Below are 15,355 nucleotides of genomic sequence, written 5' to 3'. Positions count from 1 at the left end.
GATTTATAACCTTTGGTCACAGCACTTTATTCTCTGTTAGCCAAGTACAAAAATATACGTGAATGAAAGCTCCTAAAAAAATAAACTTTGCTTCAGAAATAATGCATTGTTGGCTTTTTGTATACTTTTGGAAGAGGTCATCTAGAGGACATGACTGCCAGTTGACACGTAAGCGCGACCCAGGAGATCAGAGGCTCCTTACCTGTCACCCACCCCCCATCCTTGGAATATATATACCACCCACCATTCCCACACTAGGGGCAATTTCAAGGACACAGACTTGAGAGAGTAATGTGTTGCCTTAACCTTATTTGTCCCATAGCCCCTATTATGTAAAATTGAATACAGAGTGATTTTTAGGAAAATATGTACTACACTATGGAAGAAATAAAATAAAAATTAGTGCTTTACCATAAATAACCCAGGCTATCATTTTAATTTTCCTTTCAATTTATATATAAAGATATCACTGAGATACCTAAAAACACATAATTAATTTATTAGGCTTTCATTTTACAGTTTCAGGTAAATGTAGATGTGTAGAGAAGCAGTGATCAGATATTAGTTATCACAACAATGTAGCTTAATTAGAGTGCATTACTGTGTACAGTTCACCTTAAACTCAATTTTGAAAGGTATGGAAATTGAAGTACATAGCTATCCTAAGGTAATTTGGATGCAATCAGCTGAAACTGTACGAATAGTGCAAAGGTAAGAGATGTGGAAAACTGATTTTTTATTTAAAAATACAGAGTGGGACTTTTATTGTTGGAAATTATGCTTTGGAACCCAGTACAGACTTAAAAACAGAAACTTTTTGTGGCAGCAATTGCCATTATGATAGGAGGCTCCTCGTTTCCCTAGGAAGTTCCCTTTTCCCGAAGATACATAGAATGTACAGCTATTGTATACACAGAGCCATTTTGGAAACTAGCTGAGAAACTCCTGCACATCAAGCAAATGAGAACATACCCACATGGAAACAGGTAGCACAGGCTGAGACATACTCCTGCTCTAAACTCCACACTCAGCATACAATCTAGAGGGAACCCTCAACTGCCAGCTGTGGAAACACAGCATACCAAATCTTATGAGATGCAGCAAAAGCAGGAAAGTTTATACTGATAAACACTTACATTAAGCAAAAACAAAGATCTGAAGTAAACAACCTAACTTTACACCTCAAGGAACTAGAAAAAGAAAAACAAACTAAGCCCAACATTAGCAGAAGGAAGGAAATAAGAAAGATCAGAGCAAAAATAAATGAAACAGAGACCAGAAAAAAACAATAGAAAATATCAACAAAACTGAGAGCTCATTTTTGAAAAGGTAGAAAAAGGACTAATCTTGAGCTAGAGTAAGAAAAAAAATGAGAGAAGACTCAAGTAAATTAAATTATAAACAAAAGAGGAGATATTACAACTGACACTACAGACGTACAAAGGATCATAAGAGACTACAATGAATAATTATAGGCCAAGAAATTGGATAACCTGGAAGAAATGGATAAATTCCTAGAAACATATACCCTGCCAAGACTGAGACATGAAAAACTAGAAAATCTGAACAGCAGCAGTAATGAATAAGGAGATTTAATCAGTAATTTTAAAAAAAATTTTTTTGAAACACCTCTCGACAAAGTAAAGTCCAGGACTAGCTGGTTTCACTACTGAATTCTTCCGAATATTTAAAGAAGATTTTATTTTGTCAACTAGATCTCAATAAAGCTGAAAAAAACCTTTTTATTTCTAAAATTGTATAGAATCAACATTCAGTTGAGTTTCTTGGTAATATTTTTTCCATTTAGAAGAGGTTGAAACATTGGAATTAAACCAGATCCTGCATTCTTGTTTCTTTAATAAGTTAAAGCATTCAATTATATTAATAACTAATATTCTAAATTTAATTAATAGCAGATATAATTTTTAAAAATATCAAGTTTTTATTTACAAAATGAATAAATAATTTCCTACCAAGAAATCATTCAATCCTTTAAATCATTTCCTACTAAAAAATCAATCATTCAATCATTTCCTCACAAGGGAATTACTGTTATCAAATAATTAGCAATTAATATCCATTAATATTAAAACACATTGTAGACTTCTAAATAATATTTTCTAAAAAAATTCCAGTTTGGGGGCTTCCCCGGTGGTGCAATGGTTAAGAATCCGCCTGCCAACGCAGGTGTCACGGGTACGAGCCCTGGTCTGGGAAGATCCCACATGCCGCGGAGCAACTAAGCCCATGCGCCACAACTACTGAGTCTGCACTCTAGAGCCCGTGTGCCACAACTACTGAAGCCCGAGAGCCTAGAGCCCGTGCTCCGCAACAAGAGAAGCCACCGCAATGAGAAGCCCACGCACCGCAACGAAGAGTAGCCCCCGCTCGCCACAACTAAAAGAAAGCTCACACGCAGCAACGAGGACCCAACACAGCCAAAAATAAAATAAATAAATAAATTTAAATAAATAAATAAATAAAAATTCCAGTTTTTTCTTCTCCTTCAAGGAACATCTTTACAATTATCTGCTTACATTAAATGCCCATTTAAAATATTTTTTGAATTCTATATCAAAGTAAGAAAGAGGTGTTCACTTTGAAAGCATTTAAAACACCAGATTAATCAACGAAGTATTTATAAAGAACATAATGTACTAATAATTAGTAGGCTTTAAACAGTTACCATGTATAAGACACTAACCGAAGCTCATTTTATTCTCACAAGAACTCTATGATGTAGGTACTGTTTGTTATTGCCCCATTTCACTGAAGAGGAAACTCAAGAAAGATTAAATAATCAAGTTCCCAAACTCACAGCTAGTAAGTGGTAGAGACAGATGGGAAATCCAGTCTGAGAGTAGAGTCTGTGCTTTTAATCTCCATACTTTGATGGCCTCTGTTAATGCTTTATTAGATTTTTGTCTTAATCCCCAGAACGACTGTAAAATTTAAATGCTCTCTTATAAATTAGATTTTGTTTCTTTAATGGTTTACCAAATAGAAGATATTTATAATTTTCTCAGGAAACTGAGAATTATTTTTTCCAGTTGAAATTCATCCAACGGAAGTATGATACATCAGGTACCCCTATGGATTTCTTAAAGTGGCTGTACGTATTTACTGAGGACTAGAAAGTACTAGATCTCAGAGATTGCTTTGGGAATGTGAGAAAGTCATTACTTGCTGGCTCACCAGTAATTTATTTTGAATTTATTAAATTCACTGATGTGTGAACTGGTTATCAAAGCTTGATAAACAGCTTATAAGTCACTTTGAAGTTGGCAGAAATAAATATAATGAGCCAATTTTCAAGGAATTTAAAGTCAGTTTCTCCTCTGTCACCATAAGTTAAAAAGAAAATCTCAGTTGTTTTATTTGGAAAAGAATCTACAATTTATTAGTAATAATTGATGTTTCTCAAGATAGTTAAGGACCATTTGTTAAATGAAATAGAACTATTTGCTTAAAGGGAAGAATGCTCTTTGAAAATCCACCAAGGAGTTTCATATGACAAAAGTGTTGTTAAAAATTTATTTATAGAACACAAGCATAGTGATGATTCTAATCATTTATGATACTAAAGTAACCTGCTTCACCGAGGTTTGCTCAGGGCTGACCCCAGAACAGGGAAAGAATAAAGCAAGCTTCTCAGGTACCAAGTACTTACGAATGTCAGAGCCTTACCTTGTCTCTCTTAAACCATCACTCCCTTCTTCACACGGACAAAACAGACTCAGACGGTTTTAGTTGCTTGTTCAGACCACATGACTAATGAGTAGCAAACTCAGGATTTGAAACATGTCCATCTAACTACAAACCTGTATTAGTTTAGCCTTTGGAATAGAAAAAGTAGATATTTTTCTATGTGATCAATTTTAAGGATACAAAAAGGCCCTCCAGGTCTCCAAAATACATAATGAAAAGAATCTTAAAAATAAGTTCACTTATATATATTAGAACACTCTGGCCCTGAGAGGTTAAATGGCTTGTCCGAAATTATATAATACTTCAAATCTAGACTTGGTTTCAGATTTCTTGTACCTGTTTTCCTTCTGGAGATACTCAATATTATTGATGTTCTGTTTCCTGCACGTAAATGCTTATTCCTCATAACTATGAAATACCTGAAACCGTAGAAGTCTATTATAAACCTCATTTTGAGTTGGTTTATTATACCCCTTGCAAAAGTTTTGGTACATGTATGATCTCCCTAAAGGAATGAGATACTGCAAAAAAGACCAGGACCATTGCATATGGTTGGGAGCCTTGTTGACTACATAAGCATACCCAGTTGAATGGATCAGGAGTGAGAAGCGAAATCCAGCTCACGCTGGACCTGTTGAGCCACAGCATGGCATGACCTCCACCGAAAGATGACACCATTTCTAATTTGCATAAAGGTACCACACTGGCTCACACAGGCACTGCAAAGACCTCGAAAGTTAGCAAGAAAAGGTGGGGTATGTGCTTGGACATAAAGATTTTCATATCCAATTTCTATTGGAAATTAATGAAAGGAACAGACTTACAAAGCCAATAATGAGAATGTTTATTAATTCAGTAAATCAGTGCCAGGGTGGGGAGATGTAGTCTGTTGGCACTAAGAGTATAATTTTATTTCAGGACAAAAGATTTAGGATAAACAGCAACAGCGTGTCTTACTTCACTGTATGGGATATGAGAACTATTATTAAGGGGCCTGGGAATATTTTTTGAAATGGTTCTACAGAAGGTGAGTGAAACAGAAAACTCATATGTCCTTTGATCTGATTATTTTGTTTCTTGAAGTCTTCCTGGAAGAAAGCACTGTGATGCCATATATACCATATTTTAAAACATCATCACACCACGACTGTGCCAGATTCTGGAGAGTCTCTGAAGAAACACTTTTGAAACCTAAGATATCAAGTTTTCATTTAATGACTATATAACTGGCATTTTCTATTTTAAAGCTGAATTCTTTTAAAATACCAACAATAACTACCCATTTTTGGAGTACCAGGCACCATACTAGGTAGTATGCCTACATGATTGCCTATCTTCCCAAAAAAGAATACTCCAAAAGTTAGGTGTTACTATTTTCTTCTTATCAATGAGGAAACTGAGGCTCAGAGAAGCTAAGGGACTTGAGAATTACTGGCAGACAGCAGAATCAAATCTATACTGGTCCTGATTTTAAAACTGAGCCCTCTCTACCTCACTGAACTAACCCTCTAAGAAGACTTCGACTTAGAGGAGAAACTGGTATTTTAGCTAACCAAAATTTTGATGTAAGATGTAAAATATATTTAGAACTAAATATGATAACTCACGCATTCTCCTACTATTTCCTCAAGTATTAGCTTGTTAAGCTGCCATAATTTAAAGTACATGATGATATGCTTATCGTCAACACACTTTATGTAAAATATAGCCAATTGTTGAGTTCTAAGAAATCAGTAAACGTTGAGTGGCTGCTTACCTGTTCCAATAATTTCTGTCCATCAAGGTAAGCCTGCATCACAGCCTCACTGAGGAGCAAGTGGAAGTTCAGGAGCACGTGTTCAATGTCGTATGTCCCATGCATGGCATCCGACAGCTCTTCCAATGACCGGATGTACATATGCCAGTGTGGGTTAAGCTCTGCCACGGGTGCCAAGCAGCCTCGCACGACGTTGAGGCAGTATCCCATGCAAGGCTTACTGAGAGTCAGGCCTTGGCAGTGCGGGCAGTACTGCATCCTCAGGAGGGCTCTGCTGCACTCTTTGGAGAAGTGCAGATGGTCCGTGGTATTGATGACTTCAATGCCCAGATTCAGCGCCTGCAGAAACGTGCGACTGGGCAGCAGCGATCGCCCCATCTGCCCCAGTACTCTTTGGGGAATATTACCAAATGGACTAATGTCCCGGCGGGCCATGCGGATGCATTCTGAGTATTCCAGGGAACTGTCACCAGGGTTAATGAGATGATTGTAGACTAGAGGGAAGAGACTGTCAAAGAATCTGTTTATGAATTCTTCGGGATTAACATCCGCACCAAATAAATAGAGTCCTACATCGGTGAAGAACTCCTGGACGGAAGCAGCGGCCTCTAAGGCCATGTTTCTGTAGGTGTTGCAGAACAGTATACTGGTGTAATTTTCTGCTTGTCTGATGAGAGTTTCAAGGGTTTCTGTAACAAAAGCAGAAGTAAAGGATGAAAAGGCTTAGTATTCATATTACAACTGTTTCGTCCATCTCCTCCAGACAGTAAATGAGCTTTAATGCAGCAAAACTAACCTAAGAATCTAAATGGGAATGCTCAGCCTACTAAACCCAAGTTAGCTTCCCAAGGATAATGCCTGGTGGAAGGTGCATTACGCACAACACGCACGTTTTATAGGTACGTATTTCCCTAGGATCGAACACAAAAAGTACAGGAATCAAAGAGAATTACATGTATAGTAAATTCTTATTGATTTTATTCATAGTCATTCATAACCTGCTAACGACAGAAAAAAAAATGTCACTAAGAGAACAATTTCCAATCATGAGTTCATTATTTATAAAAGACAATGACATTAAATATTTGACTCAACACTTACTGTATTTTTATGATTTCACTTTATTTTCTTTTTTTTTTCAGAATGAAAGCTAGTAGATTATAGACTAGTTACGACAGAGAGAGGTTAAATTCCCAAAGGGAAACCTGAGAATTGTCAGGCTTCTAGAATGTTCTGTTCAGATTAAAAAGAAAATAAAACATTTCACGATTAAACCATCCTTAAAATTGTCAAACCTTGTTAATAAGCAGTGGGAAAATCATAAGTTGCATTAACTGATGAAAATAAGTAAGTGTGTGACCACCTTCTGAACTGTCTGTCATCTGTTGTTTTAATCATCTTTTCTTCAAAGACTTTACTGCGGGATATTTTATTATCTTACTTCTATAATGAATGCTTCCAAATCAATTTCTCCACAGAAAGAACAGAGAATGATTTTTCCACGAATTAAAGGAGGTTATAGTAATCAGCAAGTGAAAATTGTATTTCAAAATGATAGCTTTAGACAGCAGCCAACCACCTTGGATATCCTAGTAATTACATTTTATAATTAGCCTAAATGTGATACTGGACTGTGTCGATATATAATTAATTATAAAGTTCATCAATAAAATGATCTCCCGTAACCCCAATCTTACAGTTATTTTAAATTAGGTTGTAAAAGACCACACAATTATTCAGCAATCAAACCACTGAGTATATCATAAAAAGAGATGAACAGTAGAATGAAATGAAATGATAAAAGCAGAGTTGCAGGGAGAGCTACTAATGAAGTGAAACTGTGTCATGAACATGCCATAATGTCATAAAAACAAACAAACAAACACAAAATTTCATGAAGAACACAGACAGATAAAATACAATACCATGTATTCTGACTCTATTCCAAGACTGATTCCTCTTGAGTTCCCGGCTTTAGTGTGGTATTTCAAGGTGCCTGCTATAGACTAAATGTTTGTGTCCCCCCAAAACTTCTTATGTGGAAACTTAATTTCCAACGTAATGGTATTTGGAAGTGGAGGCCTTTGGGAAGTGATTAGGTCGTGAGGGCAGAGCCCTCATGAATGGGTTTAATGACCTTACAAAAGAGACTCCAGAGTATTCCCTTGCTAGTTCTGCCACATGGGAACACGGCCAGAAGATGTCCATCTGTGAACCAGGAAGTGGGCTCTCACCAGACATGGAATCTGCCGGTACCCTGATAAATTTCTGTTATTTATAAACCACCCAGTCTACTGTATTCTGTTATAGCAGCTGGAGCTAAGAAAGTGCCCCTACCCTACAATCAAAGGCAACAGCTTTAAAGGATGTTGCAACTCTATTGCAACACAGAGCACTCCAAACAAGACTGTTAACTAGGCAGGACTCCTGCGTTTACCCACACCTCTCCAGTGCCCACTAGAGAATAAGCTACGTACTATGCATTCAATGAAAGTGTGAAAGAATGGAATTAGTAGGGTGACTGAACGCTTCAATTCCGGTTAGCTGCCCTGTCAAGTGAGAATGCATTAATACCAGGTTTCCCCAAATGGCCTGATTACCTGGGCTGTGTGGGGAAACTACACATCACTGGGTCTCTGCACCGGAGTTCCAACTCAGTAGATTTGTCTTGGTTCGGGAGTCGCTATGTGACAAGCAGTCCCAGTGATTCTTTTGATCTGGCCAGTTTTTGAAACGCTGCAGTTGCAGGTAATCTGAGACACGCTCTCTATGCAAGCATTCCACCATGACAGTCTGACCCCAGAGCTGCAATATCAGCCACTAAACTATCTCCACAGACCAACAGGAGTGAGTGTGAAAGGGAAATTAAACCTTTGCAGTTGGAACTAAAATAAAACTGCTGAGACGATATTTTTTTCTTCAATAATAGAGGCTCATTTTTTTTCTCAGCAATTTGTCTGTGGCTATGAATTGTGAAGTTGCAATGATTTTATTTACCAATAATGGTTAAATAGCAATGTTTGCAAACAATTTAGGGTTTTTTTTAAAGATAAGGATAGATTTAAAGAAACCCATATATCACAGGCACTCACTCTTACATGCTTTCCACCAGGTTTTCTAAGGTATGCGCTGTAGCTGCATTTCTGTCATTGATACCTGCCATATGATTCCCTGTACAGTTAATGTAGAATGCTTCACTAGGCAATACAAGCATTCCATCTGATTCCTGCCAACTCTAAATGATGTTCAAACACACAATTTTTTTTAAAAAAATTTTTAAGTAAAAAATAAAGTGTTTCTTTATAAATTCCATTCCCATTAGTTATAATTTATAATGACTCAGGAATATATGGGATTTATCTTTTCAGATGCTATAACTAGTAGGTTTTGCAAGTTTATTTTATGAAAGCAATATTGAAAATATATTTAGGAGCATCCATTCAAACTAAAAATGAGGAAAGTATTTCTAAATATTGTTATTTCTTTATAAGGCTGCCCTGCACTATCTGCAATAAACTAAGTTGACTACTGTTTGAGTTAATAATTAAAAAATAGATTTCTGAAAAGGTCTACAATTTTTACCTCAGACTAGTTTTCCTCTGATTTAGTTTTAATTTTTAAACAAAATAACTAAAAAACTGGTAAAAGTTAAAAAGTCATATTAAAGCAACATTTAAAATCTTTCCCTGAATATTGTATACATTAAAATTTTAGGTTTCTTAACTATATACTGATTTTACTACCCTTTGAATAAGAGATTGCACACTCTCAGATATCAACATCTGATTAAATACTGAACAAAAATGACTTTTAAAAATAGATTTATTAGGCTTCCCTGGTGGCTCAGGGGTTGAGAGTCCGCCTGCCGATGTAGGGGACACGGGTTCGTGCCCCGGTAAGATTTATTCTACAACGGTTTTTCACTATGCTATTAACCCATCACAATATAAGGATTTTTCTTTCAATCTGTGTTAAAATCTGATATTGACATATTCCAGTTAATTGAATTCCCTAAACATATGTTACGTATTTTTGAACGTGTCTGTTTGTGATTCTATCAATAAACATTTCTTAAATTCAATCAATGGTGAGAACTGTTGTTCTATAATATATACATTTGATTCTTTAATGCTTAGAAATAAACATACTTTTATGACTCCTTGGGTCTAATAACTTCATAAATTTTAATATATAAACACATATCAGTAACTGAACAATCTAGAAGCCAGCTAATTGGATAATTTTGTTAGTAATTTTTTCTGAAAAGTTCATAAAATCAGAAGTTGAATTTACTAAAATTAGTTGTTTGTATTAATTCTGAATTTGCTAAACTATCATTTTGTTCTCCTACTATGTTTACCACGAAGTTGAGTGCTTTCATTTTATGGAATTAACATTATGATTTTAACAAGAATTTAAACTTGTCAAAAGAATTGTCAAATGAACAAAATATTTTGCAGTTCTGAAAAAGAATAACTGACACACAAAACCAGCGTTTATAAATCCAAGGTAGACTGGGTGCTGAATAATTAATCATATCTACTTAATTATTAAAGAGAAACTATACAGCTGCTTTGATTACAAAGTTTTAATAAATAAAAAATACCCCTTACTCAAGCTATACAAGTAATAGCTTTTTATTGATGTGCCTAAAATTGTAACATATATTTAGAATAAACATTTGTTAGGTTTGCTTAAGGAATTTAAGAAGTAGCCTAGGAAAAATGATCTTTTTGTTGTTTTTCCATTGAGAATTTCAACAAGCTCTTCTTTTCAGTGATATCAGATCAAGTCTATCAAGTCAGGAAACTTCCAACTATCCTCTTAATGCCTAAGAGTGGTAGATTGAATTAAAAGCTACAATCTAATTACTGACTGAATAAAAACATAATTTCTCCCAGCGTTATCAGAAAATTAATTTATGTATTATCTCATTAAGTAGAAAGTGAATTTGGAATGCATGAAGTTTACCTGCATCAACTTAAATTTTCTTTTTTTAAAAAATTTTATTTATTTATTTTTTATACAGCAGATTCTTATTAGTCATCCATTTTATATACATCAGTGTATACATGTCAATCCCAATCTCCCAATTCATCACACCACCACCCTCCCGCCACTTTCCCCCCTTGGTGTCCATGCAACTACTTAAATGTTCAACATTAACATTCTGTGAAAATTTAACAACAAAACACCTATGACTAGAAACGTTATATTAACTTTTTCCAGCCCACATCCCCTTTAGAGACATTTTATTATAGGTACAAAGAACTGCTGATGCTTAAATCAAGGATTTAAATTTAAATAAAACTGGTGGAGAAAAAAAATCAGGTGATATTGATTTGAAATCAAATTTGACACATTGAAAAGTCAGTGAAGATTTACACGCAGGTAGGTTTTTTGCAATGGGAGAAAAATATTTATGGGACTTTTATTGCTTTAAAGATTAAGTTGATTTCAAAACTAATGATCATGAAATAACTGTTACAGTAACCTCCCCAGCATGACATGAACAGACATTTTATGACCCTTTTCATTTTTTTTATAATTTTCTATATGTGAACATTTTAAGATACAAAATTTGAAGTGCCTATTATAATTTAAGGCCACAGACATCCTCAAACATAGCAATGAAAAAGATGAAGAAAGATTAAATCATATCAACCATGGATAATCAGATGATTTTACAATGTGTATCTGTGTTGAAGAGAAATTTTTAGAGTAAATTTACATATTTGTGCATTACAATTCTCAACTCACAGATTTCGTTACTGCAACAGATAATTCATTGCTATCCTGCTACACTAGAGCTAGTTTGTGCCAAAAACTATGTATCCCTCTGCACTGCATTATAGATAGATGAAGAGATAGCTAGATCATTTAAAGAGCAATTTCTCAGTCAGTTTTTATCACACACATTACAATGAACTGTAATTCCTCCTACTTTTTTTTTTTACAAAAATGCCTTCCAATTATTTTAATACAGTCACATTTAATAATTCATTTAATTACCAGAAGATCATTATAACTACCCTGAAGATATTATAAGAAGCAATTACCTATTTCTCCAGGCTATGTTTATACTGAATTCACCCCTATGACATTTGCATATTTCCTCAATTTTTTTCATGTGTAGTTAAGCTTTCCAGAATATTAATTTAATGACATATCTTTAAATGTTATGCAGTATGATTTATTATATCATTCTTCAGAAATTAGTCATCTATACAAATAAATAGTGAGTGTGATATTAATCTGTATCACCAAGAATTAACATATCGGTAATTAATCTGGTCTCCGAGGATAAGCACTGCATGGAAAAATGCTTTCTCAACTCTTCTCCTTCCTCATTTCCCTCCCCATTAATCTCATCATCATGGTGCTTCACATCTATTTCTAATATCATTTTATAATCATTTATTTCCTAAAAGTCAATTTATGAGTTTTCAAAGAATTTAAACTCAATTAAGCACTTGTGTAACTAATAAAAGCAGTGCAGAGCAGAGACCTCAATGATGAAACAGACCCAGCCATGAGGAGCGGGTAGTGATTTGCAGGTTCAGAGGAACTGGAATGCAAGGTTCTGAGCTGTGAAAAGCTTGCTGACTTTGGAAAAAACAAAAGTTAAGTCAATGTGATTGGAGACCAGTGAGTGATGGAGAGAAAGGTCAGAGAAGCAGGCAGAGATCACAGCGGCCTCACAACCATGGAAAGGGGTTTGGGGGCTTAATATGTAAAATGAGAAGCTACTGAATCATTGTAAACATGGACAAATGTGATCTGGTTTGCATATTAAAGGGTCACAGTGGCTGCTGTGTGCAGAATCAACTGCTGGGGCAGGGGCATGACTGAAAGCAGGGAGTCCAGGGAATGGGCTTCAGTAACATAAGTAATAAGATGAGTGACAGGCACTGAAGGCTGGACTACAGTGGTCGTGGGCCAGCTTGCAAAAAGTGATAGCACTGGCCATATGTACTGAAGAATAGCCAAAAGGATTTACTGGTGTACAGCAAGTGTAGGGTGTAGAGGAAATGGATACATGAAGGATAATTCTGAAGTCTGTACCTCAGCAGCTAGATGTACACTGGTGCCATTAACTCAGATAAGCAAGACTATGGATGTACTATGTTTATGGTGTGAGTTCGAAATTAAAAGTTCTATTTTGGACATGTTAAGATTGATAACGCCAATTAAAAATTCAAACGACGTTTATCAAAACACAGTTAGATAAAACGATAATAATTTGGCTGGGGGAAAACTTGAGGTTGGTGATACAGATCTGAGACTGATGAGTCGTGGTGCTGGATGAAATAACCCGAAGAGAGAAGATTGGGAAGAGTACAGAGATTCAGGAAAAGGAGGGGACAGCAGAAAGAATAGGAATAAGAAGGCAATGAAGGAAAGGGAAAATCAGGAAAGTGGAATGTGCAAGAAACCAAGGGAAGAAAGTGATTCAAGTAGAAGAAAGTAATCCATCATCTCATTGCTATTAAGAGGTCAACTGAGATGAGAAATAACAATTGACCATGGAAACTGACAAGATATATGCTCTTACTGACACTGACAAGATCTGCCTCAGCAGAATGTGAGCACAAAAGAGAACAGGAATTGAAGCAACTATAGACAACGCTCTTGCAAATGTTTCCTGTAATGGATGTAGAGAACCAAGGCCAATGCCCAAGGGATATATGAGGTCAAAGGTTTCTGGTTTTTTGAGGGTGGAGAATTTACTGGATGTTCATTTGCTGATAGGACTACTTTGATAGACAAATGAAAACTGATGACTGAGGAGGGGGCATGGGAACTGTGGGAGAATATTCCTTGAATAAGAAAAATAATGTGAACTAGGACGTGTGTGGAGGCCAGAATATTGGATAGATCAGATCAGTGGAGACTGAGGTACCCAAGAATGATGGCAAGAGAAATTAAGGGAAAGAAAGTCAGTAATAAAATCTTGAGTTGGTTAGAGATGATAACCGGAAATCTGATAAATGAGAGTATGCAGTAGTACATACCAGCTACTAGTACTACTACTAGTACTATGCTAGCAGGTTGTGAGTCTTCTGGCAGGTACCGAGGGGAATTGGAGAACACTGCTATTAGTTTCCTATGACTGCTGTACCAAATTACCACAAATTTAGTAGGTTAGAACAATAGAAACCTATTCTCTCACCATTCTGGATGCCAAAAGTAAGAAAAATCAGAACCACTGGGCTGAAATCAAGATAGGGTAAGCTGAGCTCCTTCCAGAAACTCCAGAAGAGACTGACTGTTCCTTCCCTCCGCTGACTTCTGGGGGCTGCTGGCTTGTGGCTAAGTAACTCCAGTCTCTGACTCCACAGTCACACTGTCTTTTTTTGTGTACATCTCAAATCTCCTTTGCCTCCCTCTTTTAAGGACATATTTGAGCATCTAGGGCTCACTCAGATATTTCAGGATAATCTCCCCATTGCAATATCCTTGATTTAATCACATCTGCAAAGACCTTGTTTCTTTATAAGTAATATTTACAGGTCCAGGGATTAGTCCCTGATATCTTTGGAGGCCAGTATTCAGCCTATTACAAAACTGATCATGGAAGACCAAAAATGTCTACCTTTGACTAGCAACCTCAGGAGGCAATGATTCTAACCTAGACTCTTTCATATACCAATTGAATGAGCCATTTAACTTCCCTAAACATCAATTTTATCTTTAATAAAATGTATGTGATAGTGCCTGTTCTGACTGTGGGATAGGGTAAGTACAGGGTGATACCTGGTGAACTCTCCCTCCTCTTACGCTTACATCCTGTGCTAGAAAACATTTTACGAATCGCTGTAACCTCCTGCCTTTTCTGAGGGGTCATGGGTCCCTTGAGAGAGGGATCTTGTCCTGTTCATCTTTATATCTCCCAACCCTTGGCCCGTGGGAGCTCAATACATTCCGATAGGTTTAGGTTCAAGTCCACTCCAGTTAAATACTAGTTGCGTGACTGTAAATTTCTTAATTTCCATATGCCTCATTTATTCTCATCAGAAAAGAAGTAGAGTAATGGTAACTCTTTCATAGGGTGGCTGTGAGAGTTAAATGAATTTGTACATGCTACATACTTGCATAGTGCCTGCAGGTGGAAAGTGCTTGAAATACATTAAAGAATCATAATAATAATAATCCCTCGGGCTTCCCTGGTGGCGCAGTGGTTGAGAGTCCGCCTGCCGATGCAGAGGACCCGGGTTCGTGCCCCGGTCCGGGAAGATCCCACATGCCGCGGCGCTGCTGGGCCCGTGAGCCATGGCCGCTGCGCCTGCGCGTCCGGAGCCTGCGCGTCCGGAGCCTGCGCTCCGCAACGGGAGAGGCCACGACAGTGAGAGGCCCGCGTACCGCAAAAAAATAATAATAATAATAATAATAATAATCCCTCATTTCTGCCATGTACTTGCTTATCATAAACTAGATGTTTCATTAAGTTCTTTAGGTAAATTAATTCACTTGATTTTCCAACTCATAGTGTGGATACTCTTAACAATAACAATAATTAGAAGAACAATAATAAAAATAATAATCATTATTATTGCTATTAGTATTCCCATTTTAAAGATGATCAAGCTGAAGCACCAAAAACGTAAGTGAATTTCTCATGGTTTACATAGAATGTGTATGGATTTAAATCCAAGCTTCCTGGCTCCACAGTTTAGGTTCTGAACCTTTAGATATCGATATATGGTCTCTTTTTAAATACACTGAAAGTCTGTTTAAATTATTTGAAATTGGGATGTTTGGTATGTATTTAAGCCCAAAACAAAGCAAAACAAACCTTTATTTATATACCTGAATAAAATGCAAATATTTCATTGTTAATTTAGCACCTTGAGCCATTATGTGGAATAATACAAATTAGCTACTATAAGT

The 15,355-nt window shown here is 36.3% G+C and overlaps 1 protein-coding gene across 1 annotated transcript in view; it reads right to left on the bottom strand.

The window, feature by feature from the left end:
- The window catches only part of GPC5 (glypican 5), a 1,282,790-nt gene that overhangs the window by 1,035,264 nt on the left and 232,171 nt on the right, over window positions 1–15,355 (bottom strand). The window contains exon 3 of the mRNA XM_059041775.2: window positions 5,465–6,153. Coding sequence (XP_058897758.1) covers window positions 5,465–6,153 — 689 coding nt within the window. The remainder of the gene's footprint in view (window positions 1–5,464; window positions 6,154–15,355) is intronic.

This window comes from Kogia breviceps, chromosome 16 (assembly GCF_026419965.1).
Source record: "Kogia breviceps isolate mKogBre1 chromosome 16, mKogBre1 haplotype 1, whole genome shotgun sequence".
In the NCBI taxonomy this organism is placed as follows: Eukaryota; Metazoa; Chordata; class Mammalia; order Artiodactyla; family Physeteridae; genus Kogia; species Kogia breviceps.
This window is presented reverse-complemented; position numbering and strand designations above follow the sequence as displayed.